This window comes from Rhipicephalus sanguineus, chromosome 2 (assembly GCF_013339695.2).
Source record: "Rhipicephalus sanguineus isolate Rsan-2018 chromosome 2, BIME_Rsan_1.4, whole genome shotgun sequence".
Classification (NCBI taxonomy): domain Eukaryota; kingdom Metazoa; phylum Arthropoda; class Arachnida; order Ixodida; family Ixodidae; genus Rhipicephalus; species Rhipicephalus sanguineus.
Window position 1 is genome coordinate 4,280,994 of NC_051177.1, and position 25,696 is coordinate 4,306,689.

At 46.9% G+C, this 25,696-nt stretch overlaps 1 protein-coding gene across 1 annotated transcript in view; it reads left to right on the plus strand.

Annotated features, from left to right (window-relative positions):
* LOC119382356 (fat-like cadherin-related tumor suppressor homolog) overlaps positions 1–25,696 on the plus strand; it is a 912,235-nt gene that overhangs the window by 56,215 nt on the left and 830,324 nt on the right. The window contains 1 exon segment of the mRNA XM_049412132.1: positions 15,730–15,864. Within this exon segment, the coding sequence (XP_049268089.1) occupies positions 15,730–15,864 (135 nt within the window).

Here is a 25,696-nt window from a genome sequence, read left to right on the forward strand (position 1 = left end):
GTCATCACCTTGAGAAGATGTCGTTCCTGCGCGCTTGGTGTGGCTACTTTCACAACCTTGTCGTCCAGCTCAGCAAGTCCAGTAAGGTCCATGGCACAAGCTGTCGCCAGGAGTAGCTGGGAGTTGTGCGGATGAAGCTTTTTGCAGATGACTGCCTAATTTATGCTCCAGTTATACCTGTGGTATTGGTCAGGAAAAAATTGACCAGCTCCTGGAGGGTCTTGATGCCTGGTGGGAAAAATGGGATGTCGAATTAACTATTTACTTGAAAGAAAAAGGTTCACTCTTTCCAGTATCATGTCGGCAGTGTTATTTTGACAAATATCTCTGGTTTTAGATATCTTGAATTTGAATTTTATTTAGACAGTCGTCTGGGATGAAGGGGCTAAAGGCAGATGCAACTGCCTGACAAAGGCCCCCCTACCCATACATTGCTTGGGGGTGGAAAGCCACATTAACATAATGCAGATACCAGAAAAGAAGGTGCAACAGGCAATCAAATATACACAAATAAGATGGTTGCATTTTCTACATATTGTAGTAATGCGTAACAAGTAATGCATAACAAGGAAACAATTATACAAGCAATAATGTTAATCAATTTTACGAAAACGGTGTACAAGAAATGGGAAAAAAACTTTGGAGTAAATACTAAACGGTATCGAGACTGCAAGCAAAGCTGCTTACTGTATAAGGAGTGTTAGGAGTTAAGAAAAAGGCTTACTCTATAAGAAGTGTTAGGAGTTAAGGAAAAGGTAATCTTTAATCTTTTTTCCTGAGGTTGTATGCCGAACAGCAATTCTGAATCATATTAGCAATTTCTCGATTATAATTTAGGAAATGTGGTATTAAGTAGGTGAGTGTCTGAGTACCGTATTTAGTTCTGAACATTGGTGTTCTAAGTCGATTATGCCTTAGGTGATATTGTGAATTGTTAGTTAAAGGTGCACTAAAGGCAAATAACTATTTATGTCAGAGTGAAAGCTCAATGTATGACAACGTCTAAAACGCAATATTATCAACAGCAGTGCCCTACTTACTAGGAAATTAAGCTAAATGTATCACAAGACGTGCGCCACGAGTTAGACATTTTGGAAATGATCCCGATGACATGAGAGCGTCTGACTACAATTAATCACTATTAATGAAACTAGCTGCAATAAAAAAAGAACCTTCTGTGCTTCAAGAGACGTAATAAAATGCTGCTTGTTCGTTTCTGTTCGATTTATGTAAAAAAGAACCTCTTTGGCGTTGCCATGGGGAACGGCGCACATGGTTCAAAGGTTCCGTTTCTGCGGAACTGCCCTTCGCCCGGCACCCTGCTTCGCTCACGCGGTCGCTTCTCAGTGGTAGTATCGGTATCGCGTACTGCCGTGTATGTTTTGCATGCTTGTAAAGGTTGCTCTGACAGAAAGTTCGACAAAATGCCGCATGCACGGGTTGTTGCCGGATGCCTGAATGGTGCACGTCGCCAGTGCTCACCGCCGCACAGTAAAGGTGGGCAACATTGGGCACAGCAACAGTGACATCAGAAAGACCGCTTTCAGGCAGGTGATTTGAAGTGCGCTAAAGTGATGTGGACCACTAAAACATGATTTAGTTTCAAAATAAGCACTTCCTTAGCATAAAAGTAGCACTACGAGGTTTGTGAACCGCTATTTCAACAATTTAACGAAGATGAGGACAGGGTGTGCAGGTCATGCAAAATTTGCCCGTGTATTGTGGGGTCTGAATATAATCGCCGCTCTCAGCGCACACGGAGACAGTCACACGGTCATGCAACAAACACGTGTACATATTTATTAAACACTTCTTTTACATTCAGCGAGCTTCTCTGCCAAATATGATACACAACTAGTAACCCACTGAGTATTCATATCCAATGCCAATACAATGCCCAGAAAACATATCACACACCCAAGACAACATAATGCACACAATGCACCATGAATGTGGCGTTGCCGACGTTCGACTCACCACAAGGGGCCTGCGGGAAACGAGCTGCGGTATCGTCCCCCACGGATCCACTGCGGGAGACGTGCATCCACACATGCTGCGAAACCTCAAAGAACGTCCCTGCCGTTTCCTACACACCGGCCTAACCTCCCAGGCGGTGCTGCCAGCGCCACTGCGCTAAGCCTACATTGCGCGAGCACAGCACCACTCTCGCTTGGCGGCTTTTAAACCCAACTGCGACCAATATGTGAGACACGCGTGCGCCATGAGGTGCAAACGACTTTACAGGTGGTGATAGTGCCCCCACAGTATGCATAGCAAGTCTTAGTTGAAATAACTGATCTATTGTAAGAATGTTTAGCTTTGAAAAGGATGACGCTGTGTGGTCATTTCGTTTAAGGTTTAAGGCAACGCACAACTCTTTTTGTAGCGTTAGCTACACTTGCCGAGCCGGAGCCGATTTCGCGTGGGTCATCATGAGCCGTGCTGCGCATGCACGAAGATGAGTGCGGAGCCGGCATCTCACGCGCTTCTGCCACGCCGCGTGCGGCTCGCCGCTGCTGGTGGCGGAGAGCGGGAGGAGTGGCGTCGTAGCCGGGCAGACAGACTGGCGCCGGCGCGCGCGACTCGCCGCTGCTGCTTTGCGCATTCGAGAGGGGTGACGTCGTAGCCATGGCGGGCGCAGCTATTCGCCTTCGCTGTGCAGTCGCCGTCTGACAATGCGCTGGTGCCGCTTGATAGCGCCTCTGACTGGCGTTTGCAAGTGGGTAACACCATGGAGAAGGAGAGTGCAAATGCTGCTCGATGGCGCAGAAGAGCCGAGAAGCTTATGTCATTGGATCCCGAAGTAGTTGCCTGGCAATTAACGATTCAGCGTATGAAGAAAGAACAGAGGAAGGCTAAACGTGCTGCGGAGACACTGGAGGAAAGCGAGGAACGTCTAGCAAAGCGGCGTCGCCAGGATGCTGAGCGACGTGCCCAACCACCTCTGCAGCAGCAACAACAAGACGCCGTCAATGACGTCAAGGCTCGCCGATCGACTGCTTATACTGTGAAACTTAGCGAAAGTGCCAGTGCGACAGTCCAAACAATCCGTTTGGATACGTGTGTGACGTGTGTGAAAGACTATGGCACATGAAAGACTTGACGCCGCTAAGTAGTGCCATGCGTGAAACGTTGAGTTTAGTGGCGGCGCCTGAGTGGGGTGAAACCGTGGCGCGGGTTTGTACAACGTGCAAGAACTTTCTCGTTAAGCAGAACATTCCGCTCTTTAGCGTTACCAATGGGTATCGTTACCCGGCCATGCCGCCAGGTCTGCCGGTTCTGAACAATGTGGCCGAACGTGTGTCATTGGAGCAGCAGTAAGCATGACAATCAAGCTAATCCTAGACAATCTGGAAAGCTCAGAATAATCAGCTGAACCTTTGCTAACGCTACGTATATCCTGGCATAGCCGAGCTAAGCCACTGCAAATTTTTGTAAAAATAACAACCTATTAAAATTTGTCTGGTAGTACACCAGATTAGTAGACAGTAGTATAAATGAGAATGAACAAGGGCATAATATAACTGTAGTCTCAACCATTTAGGCACCAAGGTCCTAATATTGTGCAATATTGAGATTGACCTGCACATACTTGCATGTAGCTTGTTTATGTGAGGTGTCCACTTCAAAAACAACACCTAGAAATTTATGTGTAGGAATCCATTCGATAGTGCAGTTATTAAATCTAATACAGGCGTTATAGTCGTTAGGCTTATTACGGCTTATGAAAATAATATACTTAGTTTTTTTTACATTTAGTTGAAGTTGGTTTACACGTAACCAGTTTGTAAGTTCAGTTAGCCATCTATTAGCTACCTTTTCAAGTTCAAGTCAGTGTTTACCTGTAAAAAAAGTACTTGTGTCATCTTCATAGAGAATTATGTCGGGAGTTTGCGGTATGTTCACAATATCATTGATATAAAAAGTAAAGAATAATGGTCCAAGGATTGAGCCTTGAGGAGTGCCATATTTTATCGGTTGTGTTTGGGAACAATAACAGTTTAGACTGGTAAACTGCACCCTGTCAGATAAGTAACTACATATAAGATTTAACACCATGCCTCTAATATCGTAGTAAGGGAGTTTGCAAAACAAAAAGGAATGCTTTATGCAATCAAACGCCTTTTTAAAGTTTATTATTATTATTATTATTATTATTAACTGATTTTTCTTTAATGTCCAAGAGTACCATTTCGGTTGATTTCTTGTCATGGAAACCAAATTGTTGCCTAGCAAGCATTTGATGGTTGTCAAGAAACTTAATTAATCATGATTTTAGTGTGTATTCTAAACCTGTAGTTGTTCAAGTCAGTGTGAGAGCCACCGTTGTGGATGACTACTACCTGAGCTATCTTCATGCCTTTGGGAAAAGTACCCGTGACGAAAGCTTGATTGCAGATGTGCTGCAGTGGGCCACACAGTAATTCAGCGACGTCTTTAATTGGTTCCTCCTTAATATCATCATAGCCAGGGGCAGTATATTTGTTTAACGACTTCAGGTATGTAACTATTTCTAGTTTACTACATGGAGTCAAGAAAATAGAACTCGCGGAGGAAGAAGAAATGTATTTTTCGCAGTCGTTTGCTGTGTCACTTGTCTGACCTGAAGTTAAGAAGGGATTATTGAATTTGTCTGCTAGACTGGCTTCACTGAACTCGTCACTTGTTAGTGCCATTCTCCCTATGAGCGTGCCGAGTTTCCTGGGATGACTTCTGCAAATCTTGCTTGATAATACGAGCTCTCTTCAAATAATTTGTTACCAACTTTTTTGTGTTCATGTAATATACATATGTCTCGTAGTCTGATGAAGTTATGGTATAGTTTATCTCGTTCCCTCATTCTGTTGTAAAGACCTCTATTAATCCATGGTTTTCTGGACTTGCCATGCCTTTTATAGCAGTGATTCCACTCCTGCGCCAACTGCGCCAAAGTGCGCCAAGTTGTATTTACTGCGCCATCCTGATAATATCGACGAAATTTGCGCCAAACTGCGCCAAAGTCTCGGGTTTGGGGGTGTCTATCACCGGAAATCGCACCGCCGGTGCGTCAGAACATGTGCAGCTCGATCTTGGGGCTGCCAATAAAGTCGCAATCATGGACCAAGAATTATTCCGCTGAATAAATAGTGCTCGCGCGTGCGTTCCGAGTAAGCCACGATGCCATGCACGGTGCCGACGCAGCTTCTGTTCTGCAAGTCTGCTCGACAGCAAAACGCGCTCTCCGCAGAGGCTCGTGACGTCTAGGCCTCGCGGAATGAAATCGCGGAATGAAATCTGGGATCGCTAGCTGTAGATATATGGAACAATATCGAATTTTCCTTGTTTCGCGTTTATGGAAGGGCACGCGAACGGTGGGAACGCGTTGACACTTTTCCTCAGATATATTTTATCCATGGATCTTCATCCAGAAGAGCCTTTTCGTAATTCCTTCCACCAGCACATCTGAGTTTGTAATCACTGTGCGGTAAATACCACCTAAAAGGCCCTGCCCTTTCGAGCTCACGTGCTAAGGTTCCAATTCGAATTTTTTGCTTGCTTTTTTAAAAATGTCATCTCATTAGTAAAATCATATCTCCTGGTCGGAGCAGCCGCAAATGCGCAGCTGTCAGTAGCGAGCCCGTCACTGACGGCCCACAGTAAAGCGGCTACGCCATGTTACACGTCCGCCCCTCGCTTTCGGGGGTCAATAGCTAACGGTTAAAAAAACTCAGTTTCGCTTAAGAGTGAAGCAATGAATGCAATACCAAAAAATTGTATTGTGAAACGAAGTAAGACTAGCAGCTAACTCTTTTGGATCCAATCTCGCGTAACTCAACAAAACGCTGGTTTAAGGGAATATGGCCCCTCCAGGAACCGAAGCGTTTTCTTGCTCTGAGTTCTCTAAACGCAAAGTAAGCGTTGAGAGCACAGCAAGTTTACGAGTTTACGAGTCGTCTCCTTATGCCTTGAGATAGCGCGCGCAAGCGACTGCGCCCTTCGAGAGATGCGGTCCCCTCCCCCCCTTCCGCTCCCCTGGCGTCCCTTCATGCTCCTTACGAAAGACGGGCGGGGCGTTTCCTCTCTGTTTGATGAGCGGTCGACGGCAGGCCCGCACGCGGGAAGATGTTATCTCATGCGCTGTCCGTGCGGCGGAGACAGACGGCCGGCTAGTTTAATCTCCGCTTCAGCCGCGTTCGTCGCCAGCGCTCGCGAGCTTTTACCCGCGGCTAGAATGCGCGTGGTGATGTTATTAATTTGGACTTTATACGGAAAATTACAGCAACGGCGATGGCAAAAATCCGCCGAGAGTGTCCATATAATTGCTATTGCAAGGGTCAATGTACGGGGCAGATTTTGCACCCCCCCCCTCTTAGGTGATTATGGGGGGGGGGGGGGGGGGCGCCCCACCTGCCCTCCCTGTGCGCACGCCTATGCTCCTGAGATGATTTTTTCCATGAGATTTGCAATGAATCGAAATATTTCTAGCCCTCATAAAAGCCCCATAATAATACTGAGGTGCTTGAATGTTAATGCAATATGCTTCTCTATTGCACTCCAGGATGTAAAATTCGCTGCTCCAAAGTGCTCCCAGATGCAAAATTATCTGCTCCAAAGTGCTCCAAGATGAAAATTTTGCTGCTCCAAAGTGCTCCAAAACGGAAATTTTGCTGCTCCAAAAATTGCTCCCAATCAGAAGTCCTCGGTAGCATCACTGTTTATAGTATTGAAGTGGGAAGGCAGCGTCATAACAGCTCTTTACATGTTGCAGGAATAGATCGTACGATATACCGTATTTTGCGGTGTATAAGACACACCTTTGTATGAGACGCACCCCCAGTTTTCGCAAGTTTTATAAGACGCACCGGTGTATAAGATGCACCTACATTCACTCACTTTCCGCAAAGAAACTTCATAATGTGCGGTTGAGCGAGCATTGTAAGATGCCGTACTTATGTTTCTGAGCGCTACTCCGTAAGAAAACTTATACTACACCAAACTTGTGAGAAAAAATAATGCACACCCACTGAAACGTTCCGCATGACTGCAGGAAAAACATGTTATTCCTCGAAGCCCTCAAAGTCCTCGTCCTCCGACGCGCTTTGGAATAGTTCACTGAGCTCTGGCGGCAGCGACGTTGGGACTTCCTCTGCTTCCTCTTCGGAATTGCTGCTGCTGCTGTCGTCATCGAGGTCAGGGGTTGAGGATGCTACCAGGCCTGCCTTGCGGAACCCTGCAGTTACGGTGGCCTGTGACACCGCACACCAGGCTTCGCGCACCCACTTTGCGACCTCGCAAAACGAAGCATGCCTCATGCGTCCGGTTGCAGTATAGCTATGCTCGCCGTCGGACATCCAAGACTCCCACAGGTGCCGCAGAATAGTCTTGAAACTGCGGTTCACTGAGATGTCCAACGGCTGAAGCATTTTTTTTTGTGATTTCGCCTGGGATAACCGCAGTGGTGCAGTTTTTTGCCTTGATGCGCTTCAAAGTGAGCTCCGTTATATGCGCCCGCATGCTATGCAAGACCAGGAGGCCCTTTCTCGCATGAAAGAAACCGTCCGGTCGCTTAGGAAAGCATTTTTCGAGGCACTTGCCCATCATCTCTTCGTCCATCTAGCTTTTCACGTTTCTTTCTATGACGACGCCAGGCGGGAAAGACTCTTTCGGCATCGTCTTTCGCTTGAATATAATCATTGGTGGAAGTTTTTGCCCGTCGGCGCAACATGCCAGCACAACCGTGAAGTGCGCTTTTTCGTGGCCGGTAGTTTTGATGGTGACGGTCTTGTCACCTTTTGGTGCCACACTCCTTTCCATTGGGATGTCATACGTAAGTGGCACCTCGTCCATATTTATTTATGGCTGTTGCCGATGCCATCGTCTTGAATGGCTTTCTTAACGAAAGCCTGCAATCTTTCAAGCTTGTCCTTGAAATCTGCTGACAGATTCTGGCACATGCTTGTGCGGGCCCTCATTGCCAGACAAAATCAACGGCGCCCATCTCCTTAGCTTTGAGACGCAGCTGCACTGTTGACATCGCCCAACCTTGGGCATGCTGCTCCAGTATCCATGAGTGCAGACGTCCCTCAAGGTCTGGCCATCGTTTATTTCTTGCCACGGTCAGCTTTCTTGTCACTCTTCATGGCCTGAAGCTTCGCAGTTGGCTGTCGCCATGTGCGGACCATCTTCTCGATGACGTCGAAATGACAGCCCGCTGCCCGGTTCCCGTAGTCCTCTGCATACTTCACAGCAGTAAGCTTAAACTTCGCCGTGTAACTTTTCCGTTTAGCCGGCATACTGCAGGCGAAGATAACAAAGGCGCGGACTTCTAGAACACTGTAGCGTGCAGCAACCGAACGAATGCAAATGGCGACTAGCCCAACTGGCTGAATCACAGCGTGGCTGGCGTAGCGGCCAAAGCCGACCTGAACCGCCGAACCCGTCGCACACCTATCGCCTTCTTACGCCGATTTCACTGAGTACAGCTCTCTATGGTACAGCCTCCGAAACTCGCGCAGCTTCAGTGAGCTGAGAACTCGCACGACTACGTACTTCTTTTTAATTCAGTGAGCTGAGAACTTGCACGACTACGTACTTCTTTTTAATTTTTCCGTTTTATGTACTTTGGTTTTGTTGTGGAACTGTAGTACCGTATTTAAACTTTTTTAGCGTGCACAAAAGACAAGGACAAGAAAGAGACACACGAGCGCTAACTCTCAACTGATTATTTTTGAAAGGAACGATACATATGAATACCCAAAAACCAGCATAGAGCATGTGCGGCGCAAGTCATGTGACACACTGTCAGAAGGGCTAAACAGGATTTAAAAAAAGCTAACTCCTCATCTGTTAGAGCCACCGAAGAATGACTGATGCATTTCTTTGCACACCTATTGATATAAAAGGCTTCCGTAACTTCACGTGTTAGTTTGTCTTCATCTGCAAACAAGATATCTGTATCATGAAAAACGGGTTCACAATGGCATGTTTTACAATGATCAGACAAGTGTGAAAATGTTTCTTTCCCCGGTGAGTTGGCATGCTCTTTAAGCCGTGTGTTGATACAGCGGCCAGTCTGTCCTATGTACATACTTCCACAGGTTAAGGGTATCCGATATACCACCGCTTTTCGGCATTTTGTCAACTTCGATTCTTCCTTTAAGCCACAGCTACATTTATTTCCCCCACTTTGAACTTTTTTGCAACGGCCTGGCACAAATGTTGCGCCTTAATGGGGGCGCTGAAAACAACTTCAATGCCATACCTTCCGCCAACTTTTTTTAACCCGTGAGAAAACTTATGAACATATGGCAAAACCGCACAGTGCCTTTTATCTTTACTGAAGCGCTTCCTTGAAGCTGATGCCTGCACGCCCTTCACTATCCTTACAACTGTATCAACAGATCTGATGATAGCCTGTTCCGGGAAGCCTACTGAGGATAGCCATGCTACTTGTTTTGAGAAGCTCTCTTTCATTGCATGATAGCAAGACTTCACCATGGCCCCTCGAAGGCAAGACACTGCTATTCCATTTTTTTACAATCTTTGAATGCCCCGACTTGTACTGGAGCAGGGGCTTTTCCGATCTAGGGCTGTACATCCAGCACATGTGGCTAGGCAAAATTCTTAGTGAAAGGTCTAAAAACTGCAGTTGTTTGTCTTTTGCTATCTCATGGGTGAACTTGAGTCCCAGGCCACATTCACGAAATACTTTCAGTATATTCACAGCATTGTACCCATAGTCAGCCCCATCAAATATAATAAAAAAATCATCAACAAAGCGGAAAATTCTTTTTGCCATGCCTTGAACGGCATGATAAATTTTTCGGTCCACTCGTGCCAGAAAAATATCACTGAGTAAGGGGGCTACCTTTGAACCTATACAGATGCCGGATTTTTGCACATACATTGCTTCATTCCACTCAACATAAGTAGAATTCAAATAAAGCATCAGTATTTCTGTAAAACTTTCCACGGGAATTCCCCATTCATTTCTAAATTTGATTTCATCATTTTCTTCACAAATGCACTGTTTTACACTTCTTAACAACTCTGGGTGCGGAATGGAGTAAAATAAATCCTGTACGTCAATACTGAAGGCCCCACATCCTTTTGGGCTTTGTTCTCTCAGGTATTTCACAACCGCTTCAGAATTACCGATTACCAACGGGTCAGAGATTTTCAACGTGGAAAGCTGTTTTTGGATAAAGCATGCTACTTGTTGCTGCCAAGTGTTCCTTTCAGTTACAATGGCTCGGAACGGCTCACCAGGCTTATGCGTTTTACAAGAAAAAAACACTTCAAGATGAAGCCCCTTTGCTTTTTTGACAGAATTGCAAAGCTTTTCCAAATTCAAGGAGGAAAATAGCTCGATGGCACACAATTTTTCTTTTGCCGGCTTTACGTTAACTTTCTTGAAATTCTTTTCCATGACTTCACAGGATTTTTTACCAAACATGCCATCAGGCAAAATCACAAAACAACCTTCTTTATCAGCTGTTAAACACGTAACCCTCTAGAAACAGAAACAGCTTTCCACGTCACCCGAGAGGTGTTGCTCTTTCGAACTCAATTGGTCTGAGGACGCGAAAACGAGCTCTCACTGCGCCGTCTCTTACAACGAGCATCTCGGGTGCGCGCGCGCCTGCTCGGTAGCCCCGCGCTCGTAGCCGCTGCAGTGACCAAATAATTTCAAAATTAACGTCTTCGGTGCCGCCGACACCTTTTTCGGTACTGCTGTCCTTTTAATAAAAAGAAATTCAATCCTGCCTGCATTTTATACACTTGCTGTGCAAGAAGTCGGAATTGCCAATCCTAGCCTAAGGGTCTCATTGGAGGGGCCGTAACTACTAGTGCAACGACATTATGCAACATACTTTCAATTATTGTGAAAGCTGATGTGGAGGAGAATAAGTGGACAAAGTTTAAGAAATATAAAAAATTTTTTTTTTAATTGTCGTCAGAAGTTTCCATTGTTCGGTGTTTTCTTGAACTTAGCCCAATCATATCTCTTCACTGAAAAGCTATATAAATATAAAATTCAGCAGTTGGTAGATAAGCATGCGAAGAATGTAATGCGGAATTTTTTTCACTCTGCTACAAGGCTTTTTGAAATAAAGACCTTCAAAGTAAAGAAAGTAACGTTTCCTGGGCCAATTTTGAGGTTTTTTATAAAAACATCTACACTGCACATAAAAACTAAAAATACCTGAGCAGAAGCAAAAACATGCATATATTTAGTTAAAGAAATTTCAGCTACCTAACTTTAATATATTTTGTGCAATTCATAACGAAAGTTGGCCAAAACAGCAGAGCGAATGAGCGCTCCACTCCACCTCTTCGTCATTATCGATTTCCTGTGCTTCGAAAAAATTTTTGGCAGGAAAACAAATTGCGGATCTCTTCTTTCCACTCATCAGGCAATAATATATAAAATTTTGAAATAAATTTAAGAGGTTGACCAGCCATCGTTTGTTCGATCTTACGTGGAATCTCCCAGCTATGCCTAGCTGTAGCGACAAAAAATCGGCGTTTTGGGACGCTGACGCGTGAAATTGCTAGCCGCTGCCACCGCTTCTCTGAGCGGTCGCTGCGCGGTGAGCTTGGCCGGGGGGTCCGCTGCCGATGTGCAAAATGCCCATCCGCGGTTCTGAGGAGCCAGCGGGCGATGCGATTCGTTGCTTGCGACGAAGGACATTGCGGCTTTTTCGCTTTCGAATGTCCCCTAGCGCGATGTTCTTGCCCGCAAAGTTTGGATTTGTCTCGCACATCGGCACCGTGAGCGGAGTTAGGCCTAGCCACGACATCGAGTAGAAAGCTCGGTTGCGATGTGCGTGGCCGCGGTTCCCAATGTTTCAGAGTACGTCATGCTCGATTGCGAGTACAGAGAGTTGTCCCGCGGTGGTCTTCGTCATAAGCTCCGAAGTGCTGATAAGAAGAACCTCTAACAGTGGGTCCAACGAGTCAACGCTATTACAGTCGCACGTCTGCGATGTTCGCGACGAGTGTGGTGCGCTATCGTAATCTGATGATTGAGCTCCCGCTTGCAGCTGCCAAACTAAAGCGTTCTAAATTATCGTCGACCTGTGAACACAGAGCGAGTGTGAATGCGTCACTAAGTAGTGCAATTTTTGACAGCCACGACCTCGCGAGACAAGCAGCAGACAATGATCCCGAAGTGAGCATCACGGCAGAAGCAGCCAATCAGAGGCCTTGAATTGAACTTCAAGTCAGAGGCCTTGAATTGAACTTCAAGACAGAGGCCTTGAATTGAACTTCAAGCATGTGCTTTTTGTACGCTTGTTACTGAATGGAGCTAGCTGAAACGGAGAACTTGAACACGGAGAAATGCTCTTTACGGCGGGCCCAAAATGGTGGCGCCCGGTTGCGCCGTTGCCGAGCTATAATTTTGAAAAACGCTGTTTTTTAATTTTTTTTGCTATTTCCTCAATTTTCGCCAAGTCGGCAGACGCAAAAAATTTTTTATAGCACTTCTACGTAGTTTTCAGTGAAGATATTTTGGAATTGGATAGAAAATGGGCTACAGAAACTGAAAATGCGATTTTCCAAAAATCGAATTTTTTTTTGGTCCCCCGTTAAAAATAAGACCATGTATGTGACTCGTAATTCTCCCCGGTTACAACAGACCCATTCAGCGTTTACATAAAAGTCTGCTGTAACAGTACTTGGGTTTTACATACTCCCTTTACAACAGACCAAAATCCTCTTCACTATGAAGGTCTGTTGTGATGAGGTGTATAGCGATCGCTATGTCTCCGCTTGTACTTTAGCTTTTCGAAAAATTCTTTCGGCTATATATTCCTGGGAAGGGTCTGACTCATGCCAGGGTGTTTTTCACGCCAAGCCCGAGGGGTGGTTCATGAGCCCTTTAAACACCTTGCACAAACGCCTTTGCTAAATATATAAACCAAATTTCGGATTGAAGTGAGAAACGATATACTCAGAATAAATTTTCTGCCAAACATCGCTCGGACAATATACTGCGAAATTCAGAAGGCTCCCATGGGACCAAAAAGATTCTTCCTCTCCAAAATATTCTAGCAGTTCACTGTTTTCAATGCAATAAATCAGTTGATCCTTCCTGTTCCTGTGTCGGTTTCATCTGCTTTCTTTTGGTGCTGCTGGCATTCCCTTACCAAGAACTGTGTACCAACTTGCCCAACAAGCCACCGATAAATCAGCATGATTTTTTTCAATAACATTTGAGATGGTCACTGAAATGGCTGGGACGTTTGGTGCGGAATAACCCATATGTGTGTAACTGTCCTTTCGTTCACTCTACTAGGATGCCACTAGCCGTGCAGTTAGTCAGCATTGGTGTGGGGTAGAGTCAACGCAGCATTGTGGGGGCTACAATGCCTCGTGCCAAGTGGGAAATAGCTGCCTTTGAGTCGCTTAGTATACTGGTGAATCCGGGTGCGGCTGCTGCCCGGGCTATGGCCGCTTCCTTGGCTTCTGTCGTGTTAAGCCACAGACGGAACCAGCCGTTCTTACTCAGAGTGAATCTATGTTGTTGCCACGGAGACTGATCGCGCTTATTGTGTATGCATTGGTTAAGTCTCGGTTTTTGGCGTCATCAACGTACGCCACTTCGGGGTTGGGTATGTGCAAGGATTTGGCCCTCGCTTTCCTTCTGCCGTCGTGGTGGTTGGCCATCATGTTCTTTGGCAGTGGCTTTATGAGGAATATTTTTCTGATACTGGGCAGGGATGATGGCAGGATTGTGACCCGTTGGAGATACCTCGATATCAAGTATTCAACAACCCGTCCTGCTTCCTTGTAATCGATGGATTTGCGTTGTGTGATGCGCTTCGGGAAGTTCTTCTAAGGCATTATGTAGGCCAGGAGTAGGAAGCGCTCCGTAGAGGTTTTTCGGGGAAGCCCCAGTGCCACCTTATACGCTTAGCATTTAAGGGGGTCTAGTTGGGCCTGCTCAGGCTGAGCACAACACACAAAGGCCTGGGTTATCTAGAGTAATTCCTTCTCCTCCATTCCTCGGTTGTGCGCGCTCACTCGAGATATGAGATGGGCCGTCTGGTTCACTGTTACAGTGAGGCGGTCCAGTGTAATGTTGTTATGGTGATTTGTTTACACAATGAGTCCGAGTACTCTCATGCAGCCCGCCTGTGGTATTGGCGTGTCGTTTACATACACGTTAATACTGGGGAGTGGAGTAGAGTCTTAATTCTGTGTCGGTCTGGAGTTTGGAGTATTAGTAGCTCCAATTTGCTCTGTGAACACTCTAAGCCCGCATCAGTCAAGTGCTGGACAGTTGTGTCCCTAGCCCTTTAAAAGGTCTCTTCGATTTGACCATCAGATCCCACAGTCGTCCAAATTGTGATGTCTGCATAGAGGGTGTATTGCAGGTTGGGTATAGTGTCGAGGAGAACTTCTTCTTGGCTTAGTGGGTATTGCTTGCTGTATGACATACTGCCGCTAGTAAAAAACACACACAGAAGAGAGATGAACAGGACGACAAAAGGGCGGCTCTTCCAGCTGATTTATTTCAGGCATGAAACATAGGGATATATACATGTGACACACACATGCGCAGAATAGCCAACAACACTGCCTAGCCTACCCACCTCTCAAACAATCTAATCTCAGAAGACCGCAGCTGTATGGACGTGTCACTTATACATTCATCACCTAATTTATTGATATAAAACCCTTCTAATAACTCACGGGCTGTCTGATACCTGCTCTTACCCAGGATCGTCACCTCATGAAATCATGGTTTGCATTTGCAGATCTTGCAGTGTGCAGGAAGATGCGCAAGTTCATTTTCTTTTCTTAGATTTCTGTCATGTTCCCTGGCTCGTACGTTTGTACAGCGGCCAGTCTGCCCAACATAATACCTGCCGCACGTCAGGGGGATCTGGTATACAACGCCTGTCTCGCATTTAGTGTAAGCCGAAGCGTGTTTCACACCGCAGCCTCCCTCAGCAGAGGGCAGAGCTGAGACAGCTTCACAGGGGCAGAAAAAACAAGAGGGACATCATACCTGCCTGCCACCTTTTTGAGCTTGTGGGTCACCTGCAGGTCTTTGTCGTCCTGTTCGTCTCTCTTCTGTGTGTGTGTTTTTTACTAGCGGCAGTATGTCATACAGTATTGTGTCGAGTTTCGGGGGTAGGGACTTCATCGAGAGGTTGAACAGAAAAGGGGACAAAATGGCTCCTTGCCCACTGCCGAATGTACGGTCGGATAAGAAAACACGGAAGTAAAATTGTTGTTCGATTCGGCGTTCTTGTCCGCAGATGCACTTCTGTTCTATGCGGCGTTCCATCCGCGGAGGGCTGTGCCAGAACCTAGCCATTTACAGCATCACTGTAAAAATTCAATCAGAGAGGAAATTTTTGCATCACACCGGTTTTGGTGATACTTCCTGTCAGTTTCAAGATTCGCCAATGTTGCAAGAATTGTAAAATGCGACATATCTTGCGGACATATCTACTAGCGCGAAAAACACAAAGGACGAGGTAAAGACGGCAGATTAGCGCTGCCTCCTGTCTGCCGTCTTTACCTCGTCCTTTGTGTGTTTTTCGCGCTAGTAGATATGTCCGCAGTTAATACGCACCAACTAGCCCAACTCGCTTCTCTAATACTGCGACATATCTTTTCTGCCATGTTTAAAAGCTATAAAATTGATTGATATCTTTTTATCCTAGTGGGTCTTCCTATCTCACTGCTGTTGCTTGCTTAGACAGTTGTATAAGATGTTGAACAATGCAGGTGCTGGCTGTGGACCCTGATGATGTGAATCTCACCTACTCACTGGTCAGTCCGGCTCAGTTCTCCATCAACCCCATCACAGGCCTGCTTCATGCACATGTGCAGCTACTCCCTGGGGACACCCATGAGCTCAGGGTGAGACTTCTGTGTTGTGGCGCTTTACATTTCCGATTCAATAGTATTCATTGAATAACAACCACTGCGTTCTGGGGTAAAGGTTGTGTTTTTGGCACCTAACAAGCTTTTGAGTTTCGACGTCATTGTCGTCATTGTGTATTTGACATCAACTATTATCGGGTGGAAAGGAGATGTGTACACCCAGAGGTCAAGTGTTTGTATCGGTTCGAGTGTCGCACCCATATTAAGTGAAATTTTCTTAAGCTCGGTTGACCGCGACCTCGAATCGGCCCTGGATGGTATTGTTGTTAAAATGTTTTGCTATGTGGACGATTATCTAGTACTGGTAAATTCTAAATGTGTGAACTCGCGCGTCAATGTACTAAAAATTTTCAAGGATGTTGGTGCAGGTCTGCGATTCACCTTTGAGCTCCCTGAAGATAACAGCATTCAGTTTTTGGATCTGAAGTTTGTGGTAGCCTCAAAACTCACCGGAGTAGAGACCACCGCGGGTTCAGGCTTAGTGAGCCACAGGGCCGCGTGTGCCGTTGCCTGCTTACGTACGTGCACCGCTCCGCGCGCGTTCAGCTAACGAGGGCGCCGAACGCCGCGCGATAGAAACACAGTGTTCGACCAGATACAACACACAAACACTTTATTTGCCTTTCGGCGGTACCCCAACGAAGCACAACGTCCGCTCCCGGGATGCGGGGAGCAAAGGGCCCCCGCAGGCGGACGGAATACACAAAGGGGTTCCGCGAAGCACGTCGCAGGTCGCAATGGCGAGCTTTGACACGCCGCTCGGGAAATGGTCCTGAGCGGCTATGCTGCGCACTCTCGCGATGACCACTTGGCCTGGTCGCGGGAGTTAGGGCAAATCTCCGCACACGTGGGCCTCCGGCAAGTGCGGCTCAGCGTGGTACAACCACGCACGAACACTTGGCACCGCCTTTGGCTTAGTGTACGGAACAGAAAGCTAGCGCAACGGTAAACACGCGCCCACCAAGGATGCCAAGGCACCCAGGCAGGCTACAGTCCGGCGATTCCCAAAGGGGACGTCGGAGCGCAAGGAAAACGTGACCTCACCGTTCAGCTGGCCCAGGAGAGAGAGAGCGAGAGCCGTCCCAGCGTGCACCGGATCTCGCGAATTCCGAGATCGCGTACAGCGCCACCACGAGAACCCGGCGGCGCATGGCGCAAGATGGCGCCACATTGCCGCCGCAGGAGGGAATGGGGAGAAAATGGGTTAGCAGACGGCAAATTCCCGCGCAAAGGCTACGGGCGTGCCTCGAATCCCCACAAGTTGTTCTTCCAAAGGTGTCATACTTGTTGGATGTATGCTCCAAGAAGCGAGAAACCAGTGCTTGATTTTCGGTCTGGGCACTCGAAAGTCTTAAAGAATGCTGTCGCGACGTTGTGTTTGAAGGCTGCGCTCAAGAAATCTTGTCAGCACAGTATGAAAAAGAGCCTCGAGAGGCAACTTGACAGACTCAAGTCATCCAAGTTTCCTCAGAATCATTTGGTGAGGCTGGCGGAAAGGGTCCTGCAGGACTTGAAAGTGAAGGCAAGAAGTTCTGAGCATGGTACGGGTTCAAAGAAACTACCTGTCGCCAGCATCCCGTACATACACGGCATTTCACATCGTTTAAAGAAAGTGGTAGCAAGGTACGGATGCAATGTTTTATTTTGGGCTGGCTACCGTTTAGGCAGCATTTGCGTGTCTGTAGACAGGAAGGGGCGGGGAGCCAGACAGGGCCGTTTGCAAGGTAAAGCACAGGGCTAAAGAAGTTGAATGCGCCACGGGTGTTGTGTACGACATTCCGCTTTAGTGCGGGAAGCGTTATGTAGGACAGACCGGGCGTTGTATTAATAACAGGCCGATGGATCATAAAGCTTCACTAAAGGGACAGCCATGCTCTAACCTTTCCTTGCACTGCAGAGAATGTGGCTGCGCACCACAATTCGGAATCGAGGTTAAAAGATAGGGTCGCGCGTGAAATTGAGGAAGCTTATCTGATTAACAAAGCTGGTGATGCATGTGTCGCGAAGCCCTCCGTCACACTACTTGCTGCGGAGATAACTTTTCTGGAAGCGTGTCAGTGAGACAATCGCTATGTGTACACGTGTCTTTAACACGGGGTCATCTAACCGCGTATATATATGTTTGGTGTTTCAATAAATTTTCATTTGATAGTTTGCGCCGTGTTTTGTTTGCCTTCCTTCGTGTTTTCGTTCTTTTGCGCACCACAGCATTAAGATGAGTTACCAACTTGCCCAGCGGTTCGTACTTCTCACAGTTGTTCTGTTTCGGCACCGTGACAAAACGACCAGAGAAATCGTAGAGGCGTCAGAGATAGCCAGGGCAGGTAACAGATGTGTCAGCATTCCGTCTGTCCTTTTATCTGTGAAAGAGCATGAATTCTTGGCATAGACACCTTCTTTCATTTCATTATTGCAGCTTCAAAGGGTGCTTACATATGTTCTGTTTCTTCAATAGAAACCTTTGTTGATAGTGAGTGCTTGTCCTGGTCACTTCCTTGTCCCGTGTTCTTTATTGCACTGTGGTTGCTGATGATTGATGAATAACCAATACGCCCAAACGTTCTCCCCTAACCTCAGCTCGGGTCTCATGGCACGCGCCCTTCCCCGGCCAATGGTGTGCGCGGATCAGTGCACACCATCGGGGAATTTCCGTGCCCCGCACACCATTGCCACATTCCGCCTTTCGGCATGCGCCTTGTGCCCCTTTACTCGTGACATTTTCATTTATTTATTTTCGATACCTCAAGGGCCACAGCTGGGGTATTACATGAGGGATGGGTATTAATTGCAGTGAAGAAGTGATTCGAGAGCAGCCTTGAATTGATGTGGGTTAGAGTGGCGCACGGCAGTTGCAGGCAGATGGTTCCAGTCCCGTGTGGTTTTTACAAAAAAGGAGCGAAGATGTCGGTGGCAGAGGGTACACTGCTCTTGAGTGGTTTGTGCGGCTTGATAAGCGATGGACTGGCAGGATGGCTGGAACTTCGATAGGAGCATGATAAAATTTGTGAAAAAGGCATAGTCGGGATATATGATGTCCTAATTCTAGGTTAGTAAGGTGACCACTGAGTTTTAAGTTCTGAAACACTGAAATTATAGGAACACTCAGTAGATAAAAAGAGCAGCACAGTTTTGAATTGATTCTAAAATGTTAATAGGTTAGATTGGTGAGGATCCCAAACAGAGCATGCACATTATAATTTAGGACGAACAAACATAGTATAGGATATTAGTTTAACTGATGGGGGTGCAAGTCTTAAGTGCCTGCATAGAAAACCTAAAGTGCGATTTGCGGAGTTGACTATGTTAGTTACGTGGGCTGACCAGGAAATATTACTTTAAAATATTACGCCAAGATATTTGTAAAATTCAGCGGATGAAATTGCAGAGCCAGAAATCGTATACAGTCAAACCCACTTATAACGATCCCACGTATAACCGATCTATCGGTTATAACGACCATATTTGGGTGCACTTACGATTTTCCAATGCTAACCATTGAAGCTGCGTCCACATATAGCAAACATTTTTCAAAGCCTCCTACTTTTACAACGAACACTTCAGACACAGTCGCGGTAAAAATATGGCGCATACGAAGCGAAAAAAAGTTAAAACAGGCCTTGTAAAGCGTGAGAGGGGGCCGCGCTTGCGCGTGGCCCGCTCCAGTTTACTCGTGACTAAGATATCCCCGATCGGCGAGCACTGCACGCAGATTTCGGACGCTGCGAGCGAGGTCGCTGACTTTCCAGCCTTTTTCTTCAGTGGCAGAATGGCAGTGAGGAAAAAAAAATTACACCATCTCCCGCTAAAGGGGACCATGAGGCGATGCGAAGCCGGAGCACTTGCACGATCGTGTTCCGTTGGTGTTCGCTGGGCATGCTACCGACCTCGCGTCGAGGAACGCGAAGAGGAACACTACGCGCGTCGTGTGTTCCCTCTAGCCTGGCCGTTAATTCTCACAGGGCATGTGGGGAACGTCGACAGGCGTGCGAGAGAGAGGCAGTGTAGGAGAGGAGAGAGAGGGGACGTGCATGCGCTGGCCCTCATCGTGGCGCTATGCAGGAGAGAATTTCGGCATGTCAAGCCCGCATTCCAGAGGAGCCAACCGAGGCAAGCGCTGGACTGAACGCGCGCAGCGCTTTGCCATTTGAAGGAGAGGAGACTAGGGGAGGAGAGTAGCGTATGCGCTGTGAGAGCAGAAGCGAGAACGCAGGAGAAGCGCAAGCAGGTGCTGGTAGAGAAGTGGAGAGAGTAATGCGCAGCTGTTGGAGAGAGGGAAGGAGGAGAGTCGCGCATGCGTAGTGTGAGTGCAGACCACAACGCTGCGTGCGGATGACCACGCCGCATTACATACCCCCGAGCAAGAGATACTTCGCATCTAAAAAAAAAAGGAGGCAGTATGAAGCCTCGCGCTCAGCTTTCGCATGGTAACCTTTCCCGACGCCGTTCTCCGCAGCTACGACTGCCTACGATGAACCAAACAATGCTCTGGAACGCAAGAAGGCATAAATGAACGAAGTGATAACCGCGATAACTTTCCATCACATCTGCACGTGTGGCATACGCCGTACACTGTGCGGAGTGATGGCGGTACGAGCGCGCCATGCTGCCGTTCGCAAGTTCGCCGCCGCCGTGTCGTGCGAGACCGCTTTAAAGTGCGCGTCGCTTTGTAGAAATGAAAGTAGTTCGCTGTTGTTGCGTGGGGCGGTCACCGAAAAACGTCGATGCACTGACAGTGAGTCTATACTGCGTGTTTGACTAGGTGACAACTCAAGTGCGCTGTGCATCGTCGTGCAGGGCCGCGAGAGCATCGCGGAGACGTAGAGTGCGCGCTGCTTGCAAAATGCTTGTTTTCGCCGCGTTGAACGAACAGGCTACTCGCCACACCCGTGCACGGTCCGGAGTGAAGCAGGCACGAAGAACGTACAAGCGCGCACATACGGCACATACAAGCGCACACAAGTGGCTCGGCAGTGACTGTGCGAGCCGAGTAGGCGACGCGCTGCACGCAACTAGCCAGGGATGATTGGCTCCGCGTGGCAGTACCGCGCTTCGGTGAAACGGTGTCAGTTCATTGAAAGGCAGGTAATTCACTTGTGAGCACGTAGCGGGCGTCGCTTTACGACGCGAAAAGGCTTAGCTTGTCTCCGGAGGGGTTGTTAGCACTTTAATAAAAGTGCACAGAAAAAAAAAACCGGCTTGGCCGCTGAGTGCACGTTTTTAAAGGCGAGTCCATATACAATGAACTACTGATATAGCGACCACTTTTCGCGACACTTTTGAGTTCGTTATAAACGGGTTCGACTGTATTCTGCTGGCTGGTGATGAGGCCTGCAATGAAAAGATACCAATGAATTTTTTTAATGTTTGGAGACATTAACCACTTATCACACCAAGATTTAATAAGGTTGAGGTCATCTTGAAGAATATTAAGATCTGTGCTGTTTGTTATGGGACGGTATACGATGCAGTCATCTACAAAGGAGCGAATGTTAGAAGAGATATTAGCTGGGAGGTCATCAATATAAATGAGAAAAAGTAAGGGTCCGAGTACTGTACCTTGCGGCACACCAGAAATTACGGAGGAACTGCTAGACGAATGGGAGTTAGCATACACAAACTGTTGGCGATTAGTGAGAAAACTGCGAATCCAATTAAATACATTTCTGTTAACATTTAGTCGAGAAAGTTTTAGGAGTAGCCATTCATGTGGAACTTTGTCGAATGCTTTTCCAAAGTCTAAGAAGAGAGCGTCAAGGGGGAACTAATATCGTGATAAAATAAAGCTATTTGTGTGTCACATGACAATCCAGAGCGAGAGCTGTGCTGACTGGAATGAAAAAAGTTATTGCTGACTAAGAATTTGACAGTGTTAGAGTAGATCACATGTTCCGTTAGTTTTGAACAAACACCAGTAAGTGAAATGGGGCGATAACTGCTACACAGAGATGAAGGACCTTTTTTAGGGACCGGAACAATCTTGCCCACTCTCCAGTCTTCTGGCACCACTCCAGATGATTGTGACTGTTGAAAAATGTGGCAAAGTATTGTTGGTTTCGTGTTTTTGAGCATTTTTGCGTTGATGCCGTCGGTGCCACATGAAGTTGTGAGTTTTAATGATTCAATTAGCTTTGCAATGCCGTTTAGGCAAAATGTGATGTCAAACATCACGGTATGGTCGATATATGGAAATGGAGGTAAGTTATCGACAGGTTCAATGGTAAACGGGGAAGAGAAAAAGCTGTTAAGCTGTTCGGTGGCCTCGTGATCGGGAATTGGACGGTTTTGATTGTCACACAGTGCTAATGGTTGGGAGCTAGTGGGGTTAATTGTGTTCCAGAACTATTTTGGGTTATTTCTTAACATAGTTGGCAATGCCTGTGAAAAAAAAGAAAGCTTTTCTTTGTTAGCAAGTCTTTCGAATTCTTTTTCTGTTGCGTAGTAGCTGTTCCATGCGCATGCGTTATTGCACCGCTTTGCTGATTGAAAGAGCCTTTTCTTTTTATTGTTTAGTCGTTTTGATGTGACATTGAATTACGGGGATGATTTTTTCTCAGTTACAGTAATTTAGGGCACATGTTTAGCGAATAGATCTAGTATTTTGTTTTTGAAGGGTAGCCACTTTGCTTCGACAGAACGCTTTGAAAGGTCACTTAGAAGGAAAGCAGCAAATTGCTCGAGCTCCGAGTTTATAACGGAGTAATTGCCTTTATCGTATAGTGTTATTGTTTTAGTTATTTTTGTTGGATGGGACAGGAGTAGAGTGCATGGATTACCGAGTGGTCACTCAGCCCTGGCAAAAATGTTATCTGAGATACTTTGTCAGGCTCAGAAGTAAGAAAAGGTCAAGAATATTGAGGGAATTATCAGCGTGGCACATAGGTTTATCGACGAGTTGTGTTAGTCCAAAACTTAAGCATGAATTGACGAAATCGCTCTCTGTACTGTTTTTGGAAGCCACACATGCTAGGTTAGTCCAAGATATTGCCGGAAAATTAAAGTCCCCAAAAAGCAGTATCGGAAAATGTCGATAAGACTCGGTTAAGGAGCGAACAGCCTCATGAAATTCGGGTACAAAAATTGAGTCACTGCAAGGAGGACAAACGTTGATTATTGTGGGAGGATAAGGAGCCTTGCAGAGATGACTTCTAAACTCGAGGATGTCTTAATTCACTACACTGAAGATCTTTCCTATTAGAACCACGTCGAAATATCTGGGAAAAGTTGTAGTGACAAATACATTGGAATCGAGCTTGTTCCAATCGATAATGGTACGAGGCCGAAAGGAATGCATCAATTCTTCTCAGTACTTGTTCAGCTTCGTCAAGTCCACACACAGACGGTAGCTGCCAGAGTTCTTTTGCACCACCACCAGACCGGCACACCGTCGCGTCGGCTTCATGATCCGCCTAATTGTGCCCTGCGCTTCCATCCTGTCAAGCTCAGATTTTACGACCGGACACAACGGGAAAGGTATCCTTCTCAGCATGCTTCTGAAAGTGAAAAGAAAATGAAGCTGCCCAGTTGTAAATTTTCCTGCTTCAACAAGGATTAGGCATGCCGATTCCGACGGCGCTATATTCAGTCTATAATTAATGACGCCCGTTTGAAATCGCAGTTTTCTTGGGCTCCTAAGCAACTATGCAACACTACCGGCCGCCGTAGGCACTAACGTGTGACGTCACGCTAAGGGAAGTTATAAACACAGCGTTAGCTTTCTTTTGCTCTAAAATAACAGATTTATAGGAACCTAGAAAAGGAACAAATAACACAGCAACTTTTGCGCTCTGAGTTGTATACTGTGCAAGTACAGCACTTGATCTGCTTGCTTCCACTTTCAAGTACATCCGGGCTCTGTCATGTGTGTATTCTTGCCTTTGCTTGCATGGGGCAGCGTCCCAGTTGTTTCTTTCTGGTTGCGTTAGGTTGTGTTTTACGGCATGTTTTCGGTGGCTTAGTCCTCGCCATGCCAACAGTGTGCATCGTCAGACAGTGCCGTACAACTTATCAAAGTGGAAACAACGTTCGCTTTCACAAGCTGCTGGCGTCACAATCGAGATGGTATGATGCTACAAATCTGGGCCAACTATGGCTCGGCAAACATCGCTGCGTCGCCATGTTTTGTCGACAACAGAGACTTTTCATTGGCTGACTTAAAGTGACGTCAGCTGTACAGTTGAGGGGAGCGTGAGCTGGGAAATCGTAATTGTGATTTTATAGTTATCACATGAACCCAGATGACGAAACAAGTCAAGGTATAGTATTAATGGACGGCCAGGATTCCGAATACAGGCGTGGTTGAAAATTTTCGGAAAACATTTCACAACCCCTTTAAGAAGAATGGGGCGGCACCTGGTTTGATGCGGATCTCGTATGGTTTGTCCAGCATGCCGAGTCCTTTGAACAGGTCTGAAGCAATGCCTACAGTCTTGCATGACTCACCCCCAGTCATGCCGTCCACAAACTTGACAACTTGCAGAGCTTGAATGGCTGGAAAGCCTAGCAGAGGCACCATTTGTGAACGTACCACGTACATTTTCTGCTCTGTCGTCCGGCTTCTCCATCTCAAGGTGGGCCAGAAGGTACCCAAAACAACTAGCGGCTGTCCTCCGGGGCCCATGAGGGTCAAGTTTTGAGGTCAAGTTTGAGGTCAAGTTCTTGAGGGTCAAGTTTTGCCAGTATTCCAGAGAATGTGCTCGGTATGACAGAAAGTTCAGCGCCGCTATCAACTGTGAACTTGAGCAGCGACCCGTTGACTTCAACGTCAACGCACTTGGCCCGGGGCAGGCAGACTGATTCAACCTCGTTCTGTCCTGTAGCCGACACGGAGGAACGACAAACTGCGCAAAGTGGCCCTTCTTTTGGCACTTGTTACAGAGAGCGCATCGGGCCGAGCATTTCGTTCTCGAGTGGCTACAGAAATGACACTCACCCCCTGAGACTGAAGGTGACGTTTTCGTTTTGCGGGTGATTCTTCTTCGCTTTAGTTGCGTCTTCGACCGCTCCAGCGACTGTTGTCCGCAGCACATACCTGCTGGCATGCCCCCTTCTACTGTTGTAGTAGGAGCACGGCCACTTCTGATGCCATGGAGTAATCGTACAACCGACTTTCCGGGCAGGCGAATGCCTGTGTCACTTTATTGTGCATCTTTTTATGCACAGCCAACATATCAACACAGACAGATAACATAGATAAGTTGTTAGTGATGTCAGTATGATTAGTAGCGCCCTCTACATAAGGCCCTTTACAGCACAGGTACAGTCGAGCCCGACTATATCGAACCCGTTTATATCAAATTATCCCGTATATCGAACAATTTCTAAACATGGTAAATTTACATTGAGAATATATAGCAAAAGTTACTGTTACATCGAACGAAAATAGCAACGACAACCGATATATCAAACTCCATGTGCCTCAAAAGTGCCCCAGCAAGTTGGCTTTCCCTCGCGGTGGCGGGGAAAACTGCCGGCGCCACCCTAGAAAAAGTGGTTTAGACCCGGTTGTGCACGGGCGAACACCCCCCTGCAAGAAATGATCCTGGCCCGCTCGCAGCGCTTACAGCCAATCAGAGGCTGTGGTGCTTTCTCCGAGGCGCGGAGGCGGTACAAGTGAGCGCCATTTTTTCTTCCTTTATGCTTGCGTGCCTGCTGCTGCCTGTTTTCCTCGAGTCCTCATTCAGCGTGGTCCATGCTGGTGGTGTTGCCTGTTGGTGCTCTGTGAACCTTCGTGTCGGCAGGGAGCTTAAGATCGACTTGCTCGGAGCTCTTTCTATGTTGAGTAGATCGTGGGCAGATGTCACGAAGGAGA